General features: G+C 39.9%; 1 protein-coding gene across 1 annotated transcript in view; it reads left to right on the forward strand.

The window, feature by feature from the left end:
• The window catches only part of RELN (reelin), a 655,909-nt gene that overhangs the window by 525,089 nt on the left and 109,558 nt on the right, over nt 1–21,262 (forward strand). The window contains exons 33-38 of the mRNA XM_066591974.1: nt 10,741–10,929; nt 12,327–12,600; nt 13,205–13,345; nt 14,626–14,803; nt 17,194–17,278; nt 19,833–20,015. Of these exons, the coding sequence (XP_066448071.1) occupies nt 10,741–10,929; nt 12,327–12,600; nt 13,205–13,345; nt 14,626–14,803; nt 17,194–17,278; nt 19,833–20,015 (1,050 nt within the window). The remainder of the gene's footprint in view (nt 1–10,740; nt 10,930–12,326; nt 12,601–13,204; nt 13,346–14,625; nt 14,804–17,193; nt 17,279–19,832; nt 20,016–21,262) is intronic.

The raw sequence follows: 21,262 nt of genomic DNA on the forward strand, positions 1-21,262 counted from the left end.
GAATGTCTGAAGAAGTGCCCTCCCGCCTCCAAACTATGATGCCTTCTGTATCTCCACTTTGGGAGAGAATAAGGTACTCTGATGCATATCTTTTGGGAGTGTCCTGTATTAGCTGGCTTCTGGTCGGAGGTCTGGCGCATTACACCCAAATTTACTAATTTTCCATTGCCTAAATCTCAGTTGTTGTTTTTGCTGCACTAAAGTGACATTCTAATATCCACCTATAAGTGCTCTGTGGTACGCCGTCTGGTGAATGCAGCTCGGGTATGTATCCTGAAGCTTTGGCGTGAGTCAGGGCCACCTCGGTTCTCTTTATGGTTTAATATGATACAGGAAATCAGAGAGATGGAAGACCTTACAGCGTCTCTTAAAGGAACACAATACGAATTTCTGAAAACATGGTTTTATTGGAACGAATTCCAGAAACTCCCACGAATATAGATCTTTACATTGTGCCTAATACGCATATATAACTGCTGGTCCTCTTGGCTACCTTCCTTATTTCTCTGTTCCTGTACACCCCTAACCTTTTACCTTTCCTTACCCACTTTACCTTAATTCTCCTTTTCTCCTCCCCCATTTCCCCCCTCCTCCCCTCATAGTTCCTGACTTAGATTACTGTTAAAATAATATTGATAAAGAAGAAAACATTTGCATGCCTGCAAATAGTGTTTTCATGTTGATTCATGGATATACCGCATATTTAACTCAAATGTCGTGATATCATTGGTTCGAATTTCATAGTGCTAATTGTCAAGACATGCGTGCCGTGCCACACCCAATTGCAAATATTTCTGTGAAAAAAAGAATGTCTGAAGAAAATTACGAAATAGTAGGAATAACTGAAACATGGCTTGATGATAAGTGCGATTGGGTGGTGAATTTATTGGGTTACAATCTCTTCAGAAAAGACCATGGGAAACAGAAAGGTGGAGGGGTATGTCTGTATGTTAAATCCTACCTAATGTCGAGGATACAGGAAGATATAGGTGTAGGAGATGAACACGTGGAATCTCTGTGGGTAGAAATACAGGGAGGGAAAAATAACAAAATCCTTATAGGGGTTTTCTATAGGCCACCAAGAAAAAAAGAAGAAGCTAAAAAATTTTTCATAAGACAAATAGAAGAGGCGTCAAACCGCAATGAAATAATTATTATGGGAGGCTTTAATTATCCAGATATAATAGGGGAGGGCAAAACCTGCGAATCTCACAAGGGTGATAAGTTCTTGAGAACATTTAAAGATAACTACCTTACCCAACTTGTGCGGGAACCAACTAGAGGGAGGGCCATTCTGGAATTATTATTAACTAACAAATTAGTATAAGTGACAAATGGGAGAAGTTTAAAAACATCCTAATTAACTCATGCGAGCAGTTCATACCCTTTAAAAAAGAACTACAAGTAGAAGGAAACCAATGTGGCTCGACAAGACCGTAAGGGCAATAAGCGAAAAAAAGAAAGCGTTTAAATCATTAAAACAAGAAGGCAGTGAAGAAGCGCTAAAAACATACAGGGAAAAGAACAAATTATGTAACGAAAAGATAAAACCTGCAAAGGAAGAGGCAGAAAGACTGATTGCCAAACAGAGCAAAAATAACCCTAAACTATTTTTCAATTATATAAACGGTAAAAGAGCACTTGCCCTTTAACAAATAATGCAGGAGAATTCATAGAAGATGATGGGGGGAAGGCAAATCAATTAAATAGTTTTTTCTAGAGTGTATTCACAAAGGAAAAAGAAATGTCACACGAGATGCAGGGGGATAAAACGAACCCCCTGCTAAATATCAACTGCCTAACTCAGGAGGAAGTGCAGAGCCAGTTAAAGATTAAAATCGACAAATCACCGGGCCCAGATTGAGTACACCCAAGGGTTCTAAGGGAACTAAATGATGTGATAGACAGACCGCTATTTCTTATCTTTAGGGACACTATTGAGACCAGGGTTGTACCACTGGATTCGCATATTGCCAATGTGGTTGCAATATACAAAAAGGGGTCAAAAAGAGAGCCTGGTAACTACAGGCCAGTAAGTCTCATTTCAATAATTGGAAAAATATTCAAGGGGTTTCTAAGAGATGCAATCCTGGAATACCTCAAGCAAAACAAAAGTATAACTCCTCATCAGCATGGGTTCATGAAGGGTCGATCATGTCACAATTTGATCAGCTTCTATAATGAAGTAAGTTCTAGGTGAGATGTGGGAGAGTCTATTGATCTTGTACATCTGGATTTTTCTAAGGCATTTGACATTGTGCCGCATAATAGGCTGATATAAAATGAGCTTGGACTGGGCAAAAACGTGTGTAGTTGGGTAAAGAACTGGCTCAGAGATAGAAAGCAGAGGGTGATAATAAATGGATCGTACTCTGATTGGGCTACCATTGCTAGTGGAGTACCACAGGGTTCAATATTAGGCCCCATTTTGTTCAATATATTTATCAATGACCTGGTAGTGGGACTGTAAGGTAAAATATTGATATTTGCAGACAATATGAAATTATACACGGTGTAGAGGGGCACTACAGAGAATGGCCTGTAGGGGGCAACAGACACGCATTCTGGTGCCTGAGAAAAGGGAAAATGCCCATAGGTGTGGTCAGGAAGTTGGATATAAGAGTACATTACTGCTACACCCAGGGAGATGTTGGCTGAGAGAGCTAGAGAGACAGCTCAGTGGAGCTGGGAGGGCTGCTAGCCCCAGGGTCTGGTGCAGACCAGGAAGTCAGGAGGTTGACAGGGTTGACCACCCTAACCTCAACACCCAGGTGGGGTGTGGATATGCACTTTATGCCTTACTGAAGTATGTTATATGGGCTCTGTTTACGTTGTACGTGCTGTGAATAAAGACTGGCGGGAGCCAGGTTTAAAAAAAATCCACGTCTCCAGAGAGTCTTTCTACACGGCTGGTGCCTATTCTGGTCTGGAAGTTGGCGATCCGCAGGCAAGTAGACCCTAGCTTGCTACAACGGTAATTAATGCAAAGGTGGACAATGTATGGATGCAAATGGACCTAGATGAGCTGGGGGATTGGGTAGATAAATGGCAAATGAAGTTCAATATTGAAAAATGTAAGGTTATGCACGTGAGCAGGAAAAACGGATGTCACCAATACACACTAAATGGGATACTGCTAGGGAAAAGTGATATGGAAAAAAACCTGGGGGTACTAGTTGATGTAGACTTAACTGGAGCAATCAATGCCAGTCAGCTGCTGCAAAAGCAGATAAAGTCTTGGGGTGTATTAAGAGGTACAGGGGCGAGGGTCCAAAATATTATTCTTCCACTATATATGGCACTTGTCAGGCCTCACATGGAATACTGTGTACAGTTCCGGACACCGGTGCTCAGGAAAGATGTTGCAGTGTTTGAGGGGATTCAAAGAAGGGCAGCAAAATTAATAAACAGAATTAGAGGACTGGGATACCCAGAGAGGCTATCAAAATTAGGATTATTCACCCTGGAAAAAGACTGTTAAGGAGAGTCCAAATAACTATGTATCAATACATTAGGGGACACTACAAGGATCTCTCCCATGATCTGTTTATTCCCAGGGCTGTGATGGTAACAAGAGGGCATCCACTACATTTAGAGGAACGAAGGTTTCATCACCAACATAGAAGGGAATTCTTTACTGTAAGAGCAGTGAGACTGTGGAACTCTCCGTCTGCGGACGTGGTGATGGCAAAATTGATAGGAGTTTAAGAGGGGACCAGGTGCCTTTCTAGAACGCTATGCTATTACAGGATATAGCCATTAAATAACCAGCAGGGTTGTTGATCCGGGTCTTGGAGTCAGGTAGGAATTTTCAAACGTTGATCCAGGGATTATTTTGACTGCCATAATGGAGTCAGGAAGGAATTTTTTTCCCCCAAATGGGCTAATTAGCTTCTGCCTCATTGGTTTTTTTTTGCCTTTCTCTGGATCAACAAGGGGGGTGGAAACAGGCTGAATTAGATTGACATTGTCTCCCTTCAGCCTGACATACTATGTTAACTATGTATACATGAGTATATGCTAAATACATCTCTAGAATCGTGAAACACCTTCAGCACATTCTTACTATCACGAAGATAACTTTGTGTATGCTGCACTAGTGGCTGTAAATGTTCATCTATACAGGCACTGAGCCTCTTGTTGAGGTGTAATGGTGGAGAAAACACATCTATAAGGACTGTGGATGTGGAACCACTGTGTCAACCGTGCAGGTAGGGGAAGATCAGATTCAGCATGGCTGACAGCCAACCCCAGCATGGGAGGTAAAATACCAGATGAACAGCCCCCTATATGGATGGAAACTAGGGAAGGTATCTTGCCCTGAACTGATAACCAGGAGAGGGTGACCCCTGCCTCCAAGTGGAGCACTCATCCCGATAAGGGCAACCCCACGGTCTTCCTCTAGGCGCTGACTTACCCTGGTGGACCAGAACACCTATAGCACAAAGATAGAACAACACCAGGGAGTACAGAAACAAAGGTGGAACAAACGGACAAGGATAAACAGAGGAGCGGACAACGGGAATAACAGACCACACAGTACACCAACAAAGAACACAGAACACAAGCAGAATGCAAGGTAACTGCCGAAGCAGTAGCTGGACATGAAGTGAAGGGAACAAACTCTCAACAACACTGCAGCAAGATCTCAAAGGCCTAGGGCAGCTATATAGGACGTTGATTAGAAAAGGAGCATCAGCTGAACAGGAGACCAGAAGCTATTAACCCTAAGAGTGCTGAAAGAGAGTGAATATAAGCTCAGGAAACATAGAGAATGGGATGACGCCCATATTTGACAAACACAGAAGCAGAAGATTGCGTCTAAACAGTGCACCTAACAACATCTTTTTGCATCTTCAATGACCCATAAAAAAAAGGCGTTACATGATATTCTGGTACCTTAAAGGGTGCCTCCTTATCCGTCAAAATGCCCAGAGATACACCAAGTTTTTTAGTAAACACCTCTGTAGGATCTTCTATAAGTCATCTGTATGTTAAATAATCATCCAACAACATATGCACTTGTTTGATAAAGGGGGCACAATGGTGGTATTAGGCTTTTATTTCCACATTTTTTAATGGTAAAATACTTATTCTTAAGTGAAGAGAGAGTCTGCAAAATGCTGCTTTTTCAGATTATATTTTTGATATTTCTTATATTCTGCAGTAACCTATCATGTAAAAGTTTCAAATCCCACCAAATATTGAAAATTATCCAGAGCTCTAACTGTTGATTGAACTGGATTATAATAGGGATTACAAACTTTACATGGAACTCTTGTGAGCGTATATTCTACCAAGATATCACTTTCATGTTGTAAAGTATGGAGTGTCATCACAGAAATCTGATCCGCAAAATTTAAGATTTTTATACTCATTCTGAGGAGTAACAACATATGTCCCATCTTCAGTATCTTCCTGAATATTGCCATAATCAACATTGTAAAAATGTTTCTTGGTCGGTCTTAATCTTGTAAATATATTCAGGTCCAGGAGTTTTTTAAATAGATTAAATTAAACCATTGAAACAAAACTCCCTTAGAAATAACTTCAATCTGCTCCACTTATAGCACTGTAGGTGTAAGAACATGAATACTGTCCATCATTTCTTCTACTGTCACAATTTCCTTTGACTTGGATAGCGGTTTCCACCACCTGCTCCTACAAGTTCAGATTCTGACACTATAGAGGCCACTACTGGATCCTAAATTCTCTATCTCAGGTGAACTAAATGTCACATGTGAGTCCAATCTTTTGTTTTTGATGTGTTCTTTTTCCACCTTTTTAATTATGGATTTTGGATTCAGGAAATGCTTATCCTTTCAAGTGTACACAGTATTATTACTATAATCCTCCATATCATGCTGATATTTAGACTTAGTCTGCATAATCATACTTTCCAGTTTAGACATTTTTTTGTTAATTTTCTCTTCATAGCTTATATACTCCTCAGTCTTTTCATATTTTTTAGGATCATTCTAGATTTCCCAAATTGACTTTTCATTATCCACAAGCCTAATCTGCTCATATTCAATTGTAAAATTTCATTAAGGCAATAGAATAGTCAGATAGTATACCATTACATTTGTCCAGAAACTCGGCCAAATATACAAAGGTGGGGAGCTATTTTTTTTAACACAGACCTTGACAGATCATATTACATTCCATATAAGACATAAGTGTGCTATGATCCCACCAAACCTTATCTCTAGACTTATTTCCAACATTTGAAATAAATCTTTACACGCTCTCATTTCCACTGACTGAGCCACTGAAGCCCCAAACACCTTGGCTAATTTAGCCTCACACTCCATTCTAACAGATGAGTCTGTGCACATTTGTTCCCTCGTAGATTCGAATAACACAGGACTTTGCATAGTAAAATTTATATATTTTAGCACTAGCCACAATCCAAATATATATACAGTACAATGCTTATTATACATAAAACTTCAACCGAAGTACAACACAGTTGAATAGAAAACTATAGAAATCTGGTTACTTCACTCCAGCGCTTTGCATTATCTTCATCCTGGCTTGTATCTCCCCGGGGCTCAGATCACTGTCAGGACACACTGTAGATGCAATCAGCAGAAAACAAGCTTCGCACATCGGAATAAAATAAAATCCATTCTTCAGGACCACTTAAAACTCCATAAAATTGGTTCAACAAAGCAGTGCCTGCTAACGTGTTTCAAGCCATAGGGATCTTGATCACAGCATGACACGCATGGATTTGAAGAAACATTTAAAATTGCATTGGACCAATCAAATTACTAAATACAATTAAAGTGATACACACCATGCAAATATAGCCTGTACTAACGTTCCACATGCAAAATTCTATTTAATCAATAAATATAAAGCAAATCACTTTTATAATTAATTCCTAGTGGAAAGCGAGTACATAAAACCATAAAATCCAACATGCTTCCCGATTTAATACAAATTCTCTCCAATCCCTTAACATTTTCACCTTATGCACTAATTCAATGCCTTTAAATGTGAAACGCATTAAATATTTATTATATGTCTCTACGAAATGGTTAGCCACCCCTGAGGCATGCGATTGTCCCTTCTGTATAGTTGTAATATGCTCCTGGGTTAGTATAGGTCGATACTTAAAGGGGTTGTCCAGTTGTAAACTTCTGATGGCCTATTGTAAAAACAGGCCATCAACAGTAGATTGTTTTGGATCCACTGTCTGGGACCCCTGCTGATCAGCTGTTTGGCCAGTGTGCTCATGTGGTAAGCTTATTTCTGCATGAAGTAGATAGCCCTGTTCTCACTACAGTGGCCAAGTTTGATATTGCAGGTAAATTCCTATTCACTTCATTATGAACTTTGCCAGTAATATAAAGTCTGGCCACTGCAGAGAGAACAGAGTTGTCTGTTTCCTGCAGTAATCAGCTCAGTGCACTAGTACACTAGCCCAGCAAAGAGCAGTTGGGGTAATTAAATGTGCCGCTTATTGGCCTGTGGTTGGAGGCTCACTTCGCTTACCGAATGCACAGCAGAGCCAGGAAATAATTTTGCGCAAGCCTGCTGTAACACTTAGCTGGCTGCGTATGAATTAGGAGGACCACTACACCCAGCACAGACCCAGTACACTGAGGACAGTCACAGGCAGCCCAAATAGATTTTTTTCCCAAATGTTTTTGGAAAGGCCCACTGCCTATATTCAATAAATATATGTCTTCTGTCCCTGCCTCACCACTACTGGCCCTGGAGTATGTAAAATAACTGCAGACTGTTGCACTGTGGACTGGAATACAGCGGTGATGTAACAGCCAACACAGAGCCAGGAAATAATTTTGCGCAAGCCTGCTGTAACACTTAGCTGGCTGCGTATGAATTAGGAGGACAACTACCCCCAGCACAGACCCAGTACACTGAGGACAGTCACAGGCAGCCCAAATAGATTTTTTTTCCCAAATGTTTTTGGAAAGGCCCACTGCCTATATTCAATAAATATGTCTTCTGTTCCTGCCTCACCACCACTACTGGCCCTGGACTATGTATAATTACTGCAGGGCGCAATGCTCTGCACGGCCGATATACAAAAAAAAAAAAAAGTGCAACACTGCAAAAAGCAGCCTCCACACTACTGCACACGGTTAGATGTGGCCCTAAGAAGGACCGTTGGGGTTCTTGAAGCCTAAAATACTCCTAACACTCTCCCTATAGCAGGTCCGGCACCAACAGCACTTTCCCTCCTCTATATCAGAATGCATCTGTGGCGAGCCGCGGGAGGGGCCGATTTATATACTCGGGTGGCACCTGATCTCGCCAGCCACTCACTGCAGGGGGGTGGTATAGGGCTTGAATGTCGCAGGGGGAAGTAATGCCTTCCCTGTCTTTCTATTGGCCAGAAAAGCGCACTAATGTCTCAGAGATGAAAGTGAAAGTAACTCGAACATCGCGTGGTACTCGTCATGAGTAACGAGCATCTCGAACACGCTAATACTCGAACGAGTATCAAGCTCGGACGAGTACGTTCCCTCATCTCTAGTCCAGGGTTTTTGCCTAATGAATAATCTTTATTTTGAGGCCAAAAGCAATAAAAAAAGGATTTGGGGGCTATGTCAAAAGCAAAACAAAAGTTAAACATGCTATTGGATGCTTACAAGATGAAAATAGTGAATTGGTTTAGAATGATGTTAAGAAGGCCAAACTTTTAAATTCCTATTTTGTATCTGTTTTCTCTCAAAAAGTAGAGGCAACATTAACTGATCTTCCCTGTGCTATTAGGGAAATAAAAGAATGCAGGCTATCTATAAGCAAAGAGATTATGAGGGAACACATAGCTAACTCAAATGAATTCAAGTCTCAAGGTCCAGACTTGATACAACAGGATACTAAAGGAAGCAACAAGGTAATTGCTGAACCAATCGCCATAATATTTGAAAATTCATGGAGAACAGGAGAGGTCCCAGAAGATTGAAAAAGGGCAAATGTTGTCCCTATCTCCAAGAAAGGGAAGAAGGTGGATCCAGGAAACTACAGGCCCGTGAGCCTGACTTCTATACCGGGAAAGATCTTTGAACAAATTATTAAAACAGCATGTATGCAAGTACCTGGATAAAAATTGAGTAATTAACCAGAAACAGCATGGGTTTGTGACAAACAAGTCATGCCAGACTAATCTAATTTTTTTCTATGACAGAATCTCCAACTGGGTTGATCAGGGAAATGTGCTGGATAAAGTATATATTGACTTTAGTAAAGCATTTGACAGAGTGTCTCATACCATACCTATTGAAAAAATGACCAAATATGGCATTGACAAGGCAACTGTTAGGTGGATTCACAACTGAGTGATCGTACTCAAAGAGTGATCATAAATAGCTGCACATCCAAGTGGGGGAATCTATCAAGTGGGGTACCTTAATGCTCTTTCCTAGGCCCAGTGTTGTTCAACATTTTTATAAATCATCTGGAGGAGGGAATTTAGGGAAAACTAATCAAATTTGCCGACAACACAAAGCTAGGAGGGATAGCTAACACTAGGGAAGAGAGGATATTCAAAAAGATCTAGAAAAGGTTGAACAATGGGCGACGATTAATAGAATGGTATTTAACAAAGGGAAATGCAAAGTCCTACATCTGGGCAAGAAAAATGAAAAACCCACATATAGAATGGGGGGAATTGGGCTAAACAGCAGCACATGTGAAAAAGACTTGGGTATACTAATAGATCATAGACTGAACATAAGTCAACAATGCGATACAGCAGTCAAAAGACAAACACAATTCTGGGATGTATTAAGAGAAGCATAGAGTCTAGATCATGTGAGGTCATTATCCCCTCTACTCTTCCTTAGTCAGACCTCATCTGGAATACTGTGTCCAGTTCTGGGCCCCCCACTTTAAAAAAGACATAGACAAACTGGAGCAAATTCAGAGAAAAGTTACCAAGATGGTGAGCAGTCTGCAAATCATGCCCTATGAGAAATGGTTAAAGAATTTGGAAATGTTTCGCTTGCAAAAAAGAAGGCTGAGAGGAGACTTAATAGCGGTCTACAAATATCTAAAGGGCAGTCACAGTGCAGAGGGATCAGCCCTATTCTCATTTGCACAAGGAAAGACTAGAAGCAATGAGATGAAACTGAAAGGGAGGAGACAAATTAGATATTAGAGAAAACTTTCTGACAGTGAGGGTGATCAATGCGTGGAACAGGTTACCACAGGAGGTGGTGAGTTCTGCTTCAATGGAAGTGTTCAAACAAAGGCTGGACAAATATCTGTCTGGGATGATTTAGTAAATCCTGCACTGAGCAGGGGGTTGGACCTGATGACCCAGGAGGTCCATTCAAACTCTACCATTCTATTTAAATGCTTTAAGTAAAAGTGGAGCCAGCATATTCCCGCATAGTCTATAGAACCAGAGTGTGAAACCATCAGGTCCAGGGCTTTTGCCTAATTAATCATCTTTATTTAAATAGCATCAATATATTCTACAACACTTCACAAATCAGTGGGAACTTTAGGATACAAAATAAAACGTTATATACAGTATTTAAACCAATAGACAATTTGAACATTAAGGCCCTGTTCGCAAGAGCTTACAATCTATAGTGTTTTTACTTTCCCTTGTATCTCTGTATCAGTATGGCTGCTTTGTGTAATTTTTCTATTAGCTTGATTTTTTTTATTATGCAACAATTCCCTATCCTTTATTGTGTATCTACCTGTTCAGGAATTTCAGCAATTTTTCCTTTTCCTGTTTTTCTATCTCAGGGAAACAATCGGGTCAGTGGGCACTAGATGACATTCTCATTGGAATGAATGACAGCTCTAGAGCAGGATTTCAAGATAGATTTGATGGTTCCATTGACTTGCAAGCAAATTGGTACAGAATCCAAGGAGGCCAAGTAGACATTGATTGTCTTTCTATGGATACTGCCCTTGTATTTACAGAGAATATAGGTATGTATTATTAGATATATTTTGCATAATTGTATACATTTCTGCCATTTATAATGGAAATGACCTATAAATTGAAAGCAGTGCACACTGAAATATTCTGCATACAGTGACAAGAATGACACAGGTAAGCGAGCAATATGACCTACCATTAATGTGTGCCATTTATCAGAATATCACAAACAAAAACTGTAACAACCATTAAAGAGGTTGTCTAGCTACTTTAAGAAATTGAAATGACAGGTATGGATGTAGTAAAATAACAAATTAAGCATTACTTACCAATCCTTGGTCCCAATGATCCAGTGCTGCAGTCCCGTTGTTCTCCTGGTCCCTGTTGACAGCGGAAATCAGGTGATCACTGCCTCCCAATCAAAGACCACAGTGTCACCACCCTTTCTCCTGGCATCAGCACTTACATCCTGCACACAGTGATGCCAAGGATTCTGAATGGTAATGCTGCAGCTTCTGTTTGGCAGGCAGCAGTCACCTGACTTGCACAGTCAACAGCGACTGGCAGAACAGAGGGGCTGCAGCACTGGATCATCAGGGCTGATGGTTTTTTTGTTTATCACTGCACCTACCACTTAGATTTCAGTAACCAAACAACCCCTTTAATCAAAATAAGGGTGCGTTCACACGTTGATGATTTGCTGAGGATTTTGTCACAGATTTTGGTGCAGATCTACAGCAGATTTCACCCTTAAGGCCCGTTTACATTGGACAAGTGTCGGGCAAACGATGCCCGACACTCGACCCTGTGTCTCCGCACTCCCGTGCTCCTGAACGGGAGCTAGCACAGCTGGTTCGCACACGGAGCGGCCAGCAGGGGGCGTTGCAGTGCAGGAGATTTCTCTTCTCTCGCTCCCCCGCCCCTCTCCATTCATATAACACAGGCACCGTTCGCTATTGAATGGCGGCTGTTTAAAATGCACGATGAGCGATGATCTTCATCTTTTTAGCAGCACAAAAGATGATCGATGAAGCTTTTTTTTTTCTTTTTTTTTTAGGGGGGGGGGGCACTCTAATTCTTACTATAGGGCCCCGTGATTTCCATGTACCCATAGATTTTACTATTCTTCTACAGATTCACACTGAAACTGATCAACACAGAACTTGCTAATTTAATTTTATGCAACACTTCCAGGTCATGTATCTAAATTCCATATAGGAGAGCTCCAATTGTGAATGGGAGGGTGCCTCTATCAAAATGTCTATTCAGTGTATGTACAATAATATATGGATTGCAGTATTTAATGGGTATAATTGCTTTATTTATTCTTTGAAGTTTATAAAAGACCACAAAAAGCATTAAAAATATATCCTTCTGGTATTAACAATTACAAAATGGCAATTGTAAAGATCATTGATGACCTAAAGATTTTTGTGTTGTGTTACAGGAAAACCTCGATATGCTGAGACATGGGATTATCATGTTATGCCATCTAGTTCTTTACAGTTTGAGTTGAGCATGGGATGTAATAAACCATTTAGTGATTCTCACACAGTTCAGCTGCAGTACTCATTAAATAATGGTAGAGATTGGCAGCAAGTTACCGAGGAGTGTGTGCCCCCCAGCATTGGTTGCCTGCATTACACAGAAAGCTCTGTGTACCCTTCTGAAAGATTCCAAACCTGGAAAAGAGTTACTGTCTACCTTCCATCTTCCACAATGTAAGTTTCATAGGTTTTAAATACTTTGCTTTGAAAAATGTGAACAAAATATTGTACAGATAAGTCCTCCTTCAACTTGGCCCTTAACTCAGCATATCCTGAAATGTATGATGAAAGCTGAAAATAAACATACATCCAGCAGATGCCTCTGATGGATGCCATTTGTCACTATACCAGTAGGCTCCAGAGGAGGCATTTGTTTTTCTTCTGAACACGGTGACCTTGTCCATGTAAAAAAATTATATTCCTTAGTTCTGTGATAAATGTTCTGCTATGTAGAAGTATTTATTGTAAGAGATAATTCTGTCTTTCTAAATAAAAGATCGTACACATAACAGACAGTTAAATCCATTTCAGGAGTAGCAAAGCAATCCATTTCATAATTAGTATTATACAATAACGTACTGTATGTGAATCAAGATGGTTTTAACTAGATGTATTGCTGTAGCTCTTGTAAAATTTCACCACTTTGGATGAGACTGGAGTCAGCGCCCTGCATATTAAATATGTTTTGCAAATAAATAAATTAGTGACTCTGCACTCATTCAGTATTGATTGCAGTTTGCGATATAATTGTGCAAATGTGCTTTGATTTTTATGGCAGCTCTCTGAGGACTCGCTTCAGATGGATCCAGAATAACTATGGGCCTGGTGCAGATGCCTGGGCCCTGGATAATGTCATTCTATCATCAGGATGTCCTTGGATGTGTTCAGGACATGGGATATGTGAATCAGGCCATTGTGTGTAAGTTCTGAATAAAGATGTAATAGTTGAGGCAGTTAGCATGTTTCCTGCTGTTCTTTTTAGAATAATAGTTTGTAGTGGAATAACATTAGTTAAAATAACTGTATCAGGAACAATCGATTCATTTGACACAATGTTTTTGTGACATACAGTACTCTGTCACAAAACATCCATGTTTGTGACCAGAAAATGATTACAGTACTGATAAGCATAAATAAGTTTAGATTTTTTTAGTGTTAGAATTTATTACATTTATGGTGGTGTCATTTTAGAAAATGGCAAAGATAAAGATCAGCTAATTTTTAATGGAGCTTGGAACTGAGAAGAAAATAATATGTTGATTAAAATGGTCCTATGGTAGATAAATGTCTGCTTCTGTTTTTCTTGACTATTAAGATGTTAAATGTTACTTATGCAGAACTTGCTTATATCCAGATTATGATCGTCAGCTTCATGTGCGGCCCATATGTTTTCTTTCTTCACATATAAAAGTTTCCTGGCTAATATAATGATGGTTTAGAAAACATAGTACAAATGTATTTTATTTAGAGATGAGCGAGTATACTCGCTCGAGCAATTGCCTTTAGCCGGCGGTGGGCAGGGAGCTGCGGGGGAGAGCGGGGAGGAACGGAGGGGAGATCTCTCTCTCCCTTTCCCCCCCCCCCCCCCTCCCTCCTGCTGACTGCCGCTACTCACCGCTCCCCCACGCCGGCACCCGAACCTTTCATCTCGAGCGGGCAGGTACTCGATAAAGGCAATGCTCGCTCGAGCAATTGCCTTTACCGAGTATACTCGCTCATCACTAATTTTATTAGTAATATATTAAAAATTTAATTGGCATAAAATGCTGGACCTAATGAGGTGATGGGCTTGTGCATTACAATCATAGATCAAAATCTATGCTAATTATTCCCTAAAAGACATGAGACCCAATCTGTTGGATTTTTTCTTTGGTGAATACGTGTAAAGTGTTATTTATTTCATAAAAGGGTTGGCCGGCTGCTTACATTTTGAAAAAAACACTCAGAATGCTTTAAAATAATAAAATGAGTAATACCTTACTGATCCCCCTGCCCCTACCATTTCGATGCTCCCCAGTTCCCCCATTAGTTCTTCAATGCAGTGGTCATATATCCATGTCGAGATTGACAAAAAAGTACAGAGACCACCATTTTAAAGCATTTTGAGTGTCTTTGAATGCATTTAAGTAACCAGCCTGCCCCTTTAATTGCCTGTAGTAACATGTTTTTAATTCCGTATATAAATCTTAATATTTTTAGGTGTGATCGGGGTTTTGGAGGTCCATATTGTGTCCCAGTTGTTCCTTTAATCTCAACTCTTAAAGATGATTTTAACAGTAATCTACATACCGATCAGTGGCCGGAAGTGTATGGAGCAGAAAGGGGAAATCTGAATGGAGAAACAATTAAATCAGGGACAGCACTTGTCTTTAAGGGGGTTAGTACTTTTTGTGTATTGGGGATATTGTTCATATCAGTTTTTGGTCCTGTGTATTTTAATACTATTATTATGATTAATGTATTTATTTTAAAGCACCATGGCGCTGTACATATAAGGCCGGCTGCACATGGATGGGTCGATTTGCAGTGTGGATGCAGAACACGGATTCCACAATGCATATCCGTGCATGTGCAGCTGGCCTAAAGGTGGGGTTTAAAGGAGTATTCTGAGCATTTACTATTAATGACCTACTCTCGGAATAGGTCATTAGTAGTTGATCTGTAGCCTCCACTGCTCAATATCCCCACTGATCAGCTGATCCTCCGTCCTGCTGTCAGTGCAGCCAAGCCAGACATTTGCTTCTGGGTCAGACACAGAATTGTAATAGAAGGCTTCACTCCGATTGAAACAATGCCTAAGAGACCCCTTTAACTACATTAAATAAGATAACAAAAAAAAGTACAATAAAAATTAACTGAATGAGTTAGGGCCCGTTTAGACAGGACGAATGTCGGGTAAACGATGCCCGACACTTGTCCCTGCATATACTCGCTCTCATGCTGCTGCATGGGAACTGGTATCCCTGGCTCACAGCGGGGCGACTGGAGGAGATTTCTCTCCTCGCTCTCCCCCGCCCCTCTCCATTCATCTAACATAGCGGCGGTTCAGTACTGAACAGCTGCTATTTACACTGAATGATCTGCGATCAGCTTATCGTCCATCATTTATGCTCCAAAAATAATGGATGATGAGTTGAACAATGATCATTCAGTGTAAATAGCAGCTGTTCAGTACTGAACAACCGCTATGTTATGTGAAAGGAGAGGGGTGAGGGGGAGCGAGGAGAGAAATCTCCTCCAGTCGCCCCACTGTGAGCCATGTTCTATCTTGCATCGCAGCGCCCATTGCTTTCAATGGGACCAGTGGCATCATTTCACCTCATGCCAGGTGTATACGATGCGAGGTCTCCCATTGAAAAAAATAGGAGAAACTCCGCAAACCTGATCCTCGAAGTGATCTGTGGCTGTTCTGACATGAAAAAGCCTTGCATCTTCAAGGAATTGACACGGGTGGGGAGCGTGATATGGGAGCGGGATTTACGACCCCATATCGCGTTTGCCCATGTAAAGTTAGCCTTACAGACCGGTGCAGAGGGAGAGAGGACTCTGCCCATGAGAACTTAAAATATATAATATTAGGGCTCATTCTCATGAATATAATTTCACCATGTATTACACGCGTGTAAAACATGAAGAATGGAGTTAATGAAAGTTCATTGATTTTCATTCTTCCATTCACATTTACGTATATTCATTGCGTTTAATATGTGTGTGAAAAAGAATGCAGCATATTCTATTTCACTGCGCATTACGCGTGTACTGCCCTATTGTTCTCTATGGGTTGCAAATTAAATGCTATACATACGCAATACATTGCGTATGTGCGACGCTGAATACACAACGCCACTAGCAGGAAATTTAAGAAAAAAAAGGAACAAGTAACACTGCATATGACAGTGTGCGTGGCATACGCTGTCATGTACAGTTCACGACTGCTGGCATAGGCTCACCGCCGGCTCACATGGTCGTGGGAATGAGCCCTAAGGAGAAGGAGACAGTAGGTGAGGTTAGAAGCTTTTCATGTTGTAGAGTGTTGGCAGTAGGGTTTATTGTAAGTTGTCGGCTTTTCTGAAGAATTGAGTTATCAGGTGTGTTTTGAAGGTTTTAAAGGTCAGGAGAGTCTAATGTATTGAAGAATCAAGTTCCAAAGTATGTGGGGTGGATGGGAAAACTCTTCGATATCAGTAGTGTGAGAAGCAGACTAGTAGAGAGCAGACAAGGAGGTCTTGTGAGGATTGAAGATTATGTGTAGCAAGGTATCAGGGGCTTAGGTCAGAGATGTATGGAAGTGACAAATTGTGGACAGCCTTATAGATCATTGATAATATTTTGAACTAAATTCTCTGGACAATGGTTAGCCAGTGAACAGACTGGCAGAGAGGAGAGGAGTAATGAGGGGAAAAGTGGATCAGCCGGGCAGTAGAGTTGATGATTGGTAGGTACAAGGGTGGATAAATGCGTCCAATTATCTGAATAATTATTATGCCAAATTAGAACAGAATCTTAAAGCTATTATGCAAGAATTGCTAACTTGTATGATGATTTCACTGTCTGTTTATTGTAAGTGTTCTACCATACTCTGACATAAAATGTGTGCTTCACTCATCTATATTTAAGAGAATATCATAAAGTACTAGTACAAAATATTAACAAAATGCCAGTATGTGTTTGGTATCAAGAAAAATTAGCATCATTATGAATAACAAAATATGTATAAGTATACTATTACTATTTCTACTACCTATAAATAATGTTTTCCTTCTTCAGGAAGGATCCAGAATGCTTGTCTCAAGAGATCTGGACTGTACCCACATACTATACATTCAGTTCTCATTTAAATACATTACTAAAGGTAAGAAATGGAAATGTAAGTGTAGAAATTGGAACATTGTCCCATTTTTACACATATTGCAAGAAGTATTTTTCAGAGCAAATTGAAATAATACCTGAATTTACTGGTCCTAGTGGCCCATTTTTATTACACAAGGGAGAGCAACATGACAAAACAAATTTTAAGTTGATCAAGATCATAGCTACCGTGTTTCCCTGAAAATAAGATCTCCCCCGATAATAAACCTTACCCTGATATATTTCAGAGGGGAGCCTGAAATATACCCCCTCCCAAAAATAAGGCCTAGCTAAACTACATTTTAAAAAAATTCACTTTTCAATATTCACTTAGTAGACGGCGTTTGAGTCCCTCGCGTTGGGCTGCGGCACTACTGCAGGCTTCCATGAACTCCTGCACGCTGACAGAGTATTTCTTCCTGGTAGCGGGATGTGAATGGCTGTGATTGGTTAATCGACCACCGTCTCTGGTTGGCTGAGGCGGAGCTCATTGAACCAATCAGAGCAATCATTTGCTGGGGGTATTCCAAGCCCTGTCATGCCTTATCACAGCGATCATCAGTGCTGTACTGTAAGTGCCCCAGAGGGACACAAATTGGGTAAAAAAAAAGAAAAGAAAAATAAATAAAAAAGAAAAATGTAAAAAAAAAAGTAAAAAAAACCTTTTTTATGCTTTTTCTCATATTAGCATAAAAATGGTTAAAAAAAATTAAACCCCCACATATTTGGTATTGTCGCGTCTGTAATGATGCGTAAAATAAGTTGCATATGCTTTTGACATGGATGGAAAAAAGTGTTTAAAAAAACGCTAAAAAACTGAGGCAAAATGATAATTTTTAGCATTTTGCCTCCCTAAAAATGTAATAAAAGTATTCAAAAAAAGCCGTATGTACCCCAAAAATGTTACCAATTAAAACTACAGCTCGTCTCGCAAAAAATAAGCCCTCATAGAGCTCCGTACATAAAAAAATTTAAAAGTTACAGGACTTTGAATGCAGCGATTTAGAAAAAAAAAAGATTTCCAAAAAAAGGGTTTTTATTGCAGAAAAGTGGAAAAACCTAAAAAAATGGAATAATTTTGGTATCGTTGTAAGCGTACCGACCCACAGACAAAATACATTTTGTCATTTTTTCTGCATGATTAATGCTGCAAAAAAAAAAAAAAACTATGGCAGAATTGATGCGTTTTCTCTCCCTGCTATCATAAAAAAAAATTATAAAAGTTTTACAATATAGTCAATGTACCCAAAAATGGCACCGATAAAAACTACAGTTCGCAACGCAAAAAACAAGCACTTACATGGCTGCATCGACAGAAAAATAAAAAAGTTATGACTTTTAAAAAATGGAGAAGATCCGCCAAAAATCGTTGCGTCCTTAAGCCCAAAATAGGCCATGCCCTTAAGGGGTTAAATATAGAAAATGAAATTTTAATAGAATTGCAATGCAAACATCATAACAAAATAGTATTTGCTAAGGGTGGTTTCACACCTGCGTTGCGGGTTCTGCTTTCCTGCTTAGTTGGGGAAGCAGGAAAAGGAAATCCCCATGGCCGAATGGCTCTATTCCTGGACAGAATTGAACAGTGCCGAATGGACCCCATTGACTAAGATGGGGCTCGTTCACCTCCTGCTCAGCTGCTCAGCATTTAGCCGGAAGAAAAACGCTGCTTGCAGCGCTTTTTCCTCTGGTATTTTGTGCCGGATCTGCTAAGTAACCTTCAACCGGAGGTTACAACACAGATCTGAAACCACCCTTAGGTTTCTGAATCTACATGTCTCACAAGGCCAATGATAACATTTAAACATTTTATTTACTAAGCCAATCCTGCAGTTAATGCTTTTCAACAGCAGCATGTAGATTGGAGAATTACAAGAGATTGGTTATTTAACCAAAATGACATAATGCAAAAGACATTCTTTAGCAAGATTGATCCATTTGCTGACGGAGATATTGGTGATACATAATGATGGAGGTGTACGTTACTGAAATGTAACCAATTGTTTTTAACAAACAAAATGTATATGATAACGAATTGAATACAATTTAGCATTGAGATGTTTTTCGCAAAGCCTGGTTATTTCTAGAAAAAAAATGTTTCCTTATTTATTTTAAACATAAGGAGGAACCACTTCTATGTTAGGTCACAAGGAAATTCAGCCTGGAGCATGCCTTCAGATCTTCAAGAAGCTGCAGTGTAATCCCTAAAGACCCAGATGTCAGTTTTGGTCACAATCACAATGTATGTGATAAAACCTTTCCTGAACACCAGTTTACAGTGAACACCCTGACTATGAGTGAATTTGTCATCATGGTCTTTAGGGATCTCATTTCATATGCTTGCAGGTCTGTCCAGAGAAAATTGATTCCATCCTATAACAATAAAATGAAGGTATGTGTTTTTGATATAGCTACCTTGATAGTGTCAGTTTTCCTATCTTCTTATTGCTAATATATCTAAATGAACAGCTACTTCATTGGGTAATACTTCAGGACTACTACTATATATAAATTAAATGTAATTGTACTTGTTCACATTTATGTTTGTCTTGTTTTAGGTGCTCCAGAGAGGTCCCACTCTATTCTTCTCCAGTTCTCTGTCACAGGGGGCATCACATGGCATCTCATGGATGAATTTTACTTCACACAAACCACTGATGTTCTATTTGTCAATGTTCCTCTACCGCCAGCAGCACAAGCCAATGCAACCAAATTTCGACTCTGGCAACCATACCACAATGGTACTATAAAACCTTTATTTGTTAGGCCGGGCTCACACAAACGTGTGAGCAAGTGTGTCACGTGTGAGAGTCACGTGTATGCATGCGTAATATGCGCCAAGATAGAACTTGCTGCCATTTTCATAGCACAGCATATTACGCATGGAAAACTGGTGCGCAAATTACTCTGTGTCCACACACTCGTGTGAGCCTGGCCTTATGTTGTGTCACAGAGTGAATATCAGAAGTACTATGGAAAATTACATATAAATAATAGGGTTGAAAAAACTCAGTGTTCTCTTTTCATGCAGTGCTGATAAAGATGTAGCCTTCATCCTACAAGCTAGAAGAAATAAATTTTAAGTACCTTAGTTTTCAAATGCGGATAAGTATTTATCTTATAAAAAGCCTAAATAACTCTTTTGTAGCTAAATGAATCCTTTACTCATGCTAAAGATCCATTTACATGTAACAACTTTTTCTACCAGTAGTTATCATTAGCTGACTTCCAGAATTGCTATAAATTGCTATAATATAGATCATAGCTTGTACACATAATGCATTATACGAATGACTGCTAGGTGGTTAAAGACTACCTGCAATTCCACAATTTCATGAAGGGAGTACAATAATTTTCATGCACAAATTTCATCTTCACCATTGACAAATGATGTTGTTACTGTTCATAGTTTATGAATTTGTGCATTTAATATGGAGACATACTACTAATGTTCAAAATTGTTCAGACCTTAATCAACCTTAAAGCATACCTGCCATTTCAGGTGACTTTTCAGAATAAGCTGTCATATACATGAGGAGTAGCACTATATCTGACCATTAAATGACTTGTATTCTGCATTTTTAGTAGCTTTGCCCTCTGCAGGCTGTATTTCTAATTCTCAATTTTCCTCAGCTGGTGGGCAGAGACTAGCTCTATAATGTCTCCCATACATTGCACGTATTAAAGTGAGCCTGTCATCACCTATGAGCACCATAAACCAAGTTATGGTGCTCGTATTAGGAGTCCAGTGATGTGCTTTGCATATTTACAAGGCTCCCCATTGCCGCACTGTCGCCAATGGAAGTTGGCACTCATTCTGTGAGTGTGACATTTTTCTTCAATCAGAGCGCGTGCACACATACTGTTCTCTATGGAAATGTGTGCACTGACTGAAGAAAAGAGATACCCTCACAGAAGGAGTATGGGCTTCCATGGGTGACAGTGCAGAAAGTGGGAGCGGGGTAAGTATGCAAAGCATATCCCAGAA

This window comes from Eleutherodactylus coqui, chromosome 2 (genome assembly GCF_035609145.1).
Source record: "Eleutherodactylus coqui strain aEleCoq1 chromosome 2, aEleCoq1.hap1, whole genome shotgun sequence".
NCBI lineage: Eukaryota > Metazoa > Chordata > Amphibia > Anura > Eleutherodactylidae > Eleutherodactylus > Eleutherodactylus coqui.